At 39.8% G+C, this 2,993-nt stretch overlaps 1 protein-coding gene across 1 annotated transcript; it reads right to left on the bottom strand.

Annotated features, from left to right (window-relative positions):
- Positions 1-655: 655 nt before the first annotated feature.
- On the bottom strand, positions 656-2,148 carry LOC103471173 (rho-related GTP-binding protein RhoG-like). The gene is made up of 2 exons (XM_008420009.2): positions 2,123-2,148; positions 656-1,666 (listed from the first exon to the last, which is right to left on the bottom strand). The coding sequence occupies exon 2, from the start codon at positions 1,641-1,643 to the stop codon at positions 1,068-1,070; it is 576 nt and encodes a 191-aa protein (XP_008418231.1). The 5' UTR covers positions 1,644-1,666; positions 2,123-2,148; the 3' UTR covers positions 656-1,067.
- Positions 2,149-2,993: the final 845 nt, after the last annotated feature.

Below are 2,993 nucleotides of genomic sequence, written 5' to 3'. Positions count from 1 at the left end.
TAAACTTACAAAGCAGTGAAGTGAAATGAAAAGRATATAAAATATGTATATATGTTCACATAAATAAAAACATTTATTCTATTGGGTTTTTTTTTTATCCAGCCTTTGTACTCTGATGCTGCTAAATACAATCCTGCTACCAACTTTACAGTCCATACGTAGGATTACTGACACTGAATGCCACCATCAAAGATAATGGTGGCATTATCATACTGAAGGGACTCTCTCATTGGGCTTTAGCAGAGAAGCTGGTCAGAGTTGACAGGAAAATGGATGATGTTAAATAAACAGAAAACCCAGAAGAAAACCTGTCAGAAGCTGGAAAAGAACTGAGAGTAAAAAAGATGAACAATGCCTCAAATCACACAGGCAGTGGAATGGTTTTATAGCAAAGCCTGTTTTGGTGTGGGAATGACCCAGTTAAAGTCCAGACTTACGTTTGATTACAAATCCTGCGCAAGAATTGAAAATCACTGTCCATTCAACCCAACTGAGCTCGAGATATTTTGCAATGAAGAATGGGCAAAAATGTTGGTCTCTCTTGCAAATCTCTTCGAAATATGCCTCAAAACACTTCCCTGCTACGTTCATACATATGTAGGCCGAACCTTTTAGATTTTTCATTCTAAAAAGAGAGACCGAAAAAAAAACCTGGCATCATTATCCATCCACTGTACCCTGTGTTCACGTAAAACCTCAATAAAACACTGAGGTCTTTTGTTCTCAAAATCTGAACAAGTTGAAAAATATGGTATCTTTGTCTCTTTCTAATTCAAATATATGGTATTGTAATTTGTTTATGACGTAATACTTTAGTGTAAAATGCATACTGAAAATGTAAAACGATTTAAAAACAAAGCCAAGAGCAAATTAATACATGACRTGTGCTCTGATGCATTTTTTTCTGTCCTTAGCTGCACCACAAGAGATGAATAAGGAAGAAAGGAGGAACACAGGAGAAAGCCAAGTGAGGAAGACGCCAGATAACCTCCTTTGTTCCTCTGCGTSCCTTTGTATCTGTTGATCTTCTTTGCTCCTCTCCATTGTCCAAATCTGGGAACTCTTTATTACAGCAGCACACACTTTATACAATTCTTTTCAGGGGCTGGAAACAACACCACCCTCGCAGCTTCCTCAAACACCTCCCTCATGTTTTCCTGCTGCGGAGCAGAAAACTCCATGTACTTAACRGCCCCGATCTGCTCGGCCAGGATGTCCCCCTGCTGATGGGTGGTGGGCGCCAAACCCTGCTCCTTTAGCTCCTTCACCGTTTCTTCATCGCCTCTCAGGTCCGACTTKGTGCCCAGSAGTAGGATTGGCACTTTGGGGCAAAGCTGAGRCACTTCGGGTTTCCACTTGAGCGTGACGTTGGCRTAAGAGGAAGGGCTGCCAATAGAGAAGCAGACTATGAAAACATCTGCCTGAGCATAGGCGAGGGGACGCAGCTGCTCATATCCCTCACGGCCCTCCATGTCCCACAGAGTGAGGGTCACCGCGTCCCCGTCGACGCTTATGTCACCAGTGTAATTGTCGAACAGTGCAGAAAGGTATTTATTCTTAAAAACACTGGTCGAGTAAGCGACGAGGAGGAAGGTTTTACCCACTCCCCCATCACCCACCATCACACACTTGACGGTCTGCATTCTCCTTACTGGGACAGCAGCACCTAACAACAAAAAGGCATAATGACCAGCAATAAATAGCAGCACTTATCAATCATAGCTCTACATATTTACTTAACAAATTGTCAGTATACTAGCACACTTAATATACAATCTTTTAAAAGCTGGAATGCTAGAGTTTAACTATATGGAACTGTTTTGTGAAGAGTTAATTGACTGTAAATCACACTTTCTACTGTTTACTTCTCAATAACACATTTAAAAGCTTCTAACTAAAAGTTCCATGTCTGACCCAAAAACACTTAGACATTATTGCCAAGCTGCTATTCTTCTCCAAAAAGTCTAAAAYACAAACATTGTTATAAACAATAAAATTTAGAAGGACTTCTTTGACTTTCCAGCTGTTGACTCTCGACCCTTCTCGCCTGATAATTCCAGCTTTATCAGGAAAGCTGCCCATTATGTATTAGCAACGTGCAGGAAGTAATGCAAGAAGCTACTTGCACGCGGTGTGCTAATCCCAGGACGTCCTCCACGACGCAACCGAGATGTTGAAATCACTTTTCTAAACAGCAGTACTGCCCTATCAACGCTAGGGGCGTCGGTGTGCTCCTAAATCTCAAACAGAAAAACTCAAAGATTTTCTACAAATTGTTAAATTAAGTCAGCGTTATGGAAAATAATATTTCTCTTGACAACACACTTGTATATCCACATTAAAACTACTGTTAAATATGATTGTATTTCAATGTTATTATGCTGCTTCTTATAAAACAGGTTTATTATTATTATTATTATTATTATTATTATTATTATTATTATTATTATTATTATTATTATTTAGTTTTTTTACATTTCTAAAGCTGCCAATATGCTATTGTGTGTGAGATATTTACACACAAAATTCATCCTGCCTCGTATCAACCATGCAGGCAAGTGATGGTGAAATGGTGTATAGAAAATGTTCTTTCCACATTCTGGGCCCCCAACTAAGCATTGCAAAAAGACTACAGCCTGTCTATAGTCACCATTCATTTGTGTCTATGTAAACTATACTGTAAACATATTCTGATAGCTACCTATAGCAGGGTAATGCACAAAGCTTAAATAACAGAAAACTATTTTCTTAAACACGACAATGAGCTCACTGTGCTCCACTGGCCTCCATCCACAGTCATCAGATCCACAGACAATATAGCACCTTGTAGTTGAATGAGCGAATCACTGCATGGATATGCAGACAACAAATCTGCTGCAGCTGCATGGTGCTGTTGTCATCTGAACATGGACCAAAGTCACGTCTCTGGCACCAGTATATGCCATAAAGGACTAATGCAGCTCTGAAAACAAAACAGGGTCCAACTTGGCAAG

The sequence above is a fragment of the Poecilia reticulata genome, linkage group LG10 (genome assembly GCF_000633615.1).
Source record: "Poecilia reticulata strain Guanapo linkage group LG10, Guppy_female_1.0+MT, whole genome shotgun sequence".
In the NCBI taxonomy this organism is placed as follows: Eukaryota; Metazoa; Chordata; class Actinopteri; order Cyprinodontiformes; family Poeciliidae; genus Poecilia; species Poecilia reticulata.
Note: the sequence above shows the minus strand (reverse complement) of the source record. Positions and strands in the feature narration are given on the sequence as shown.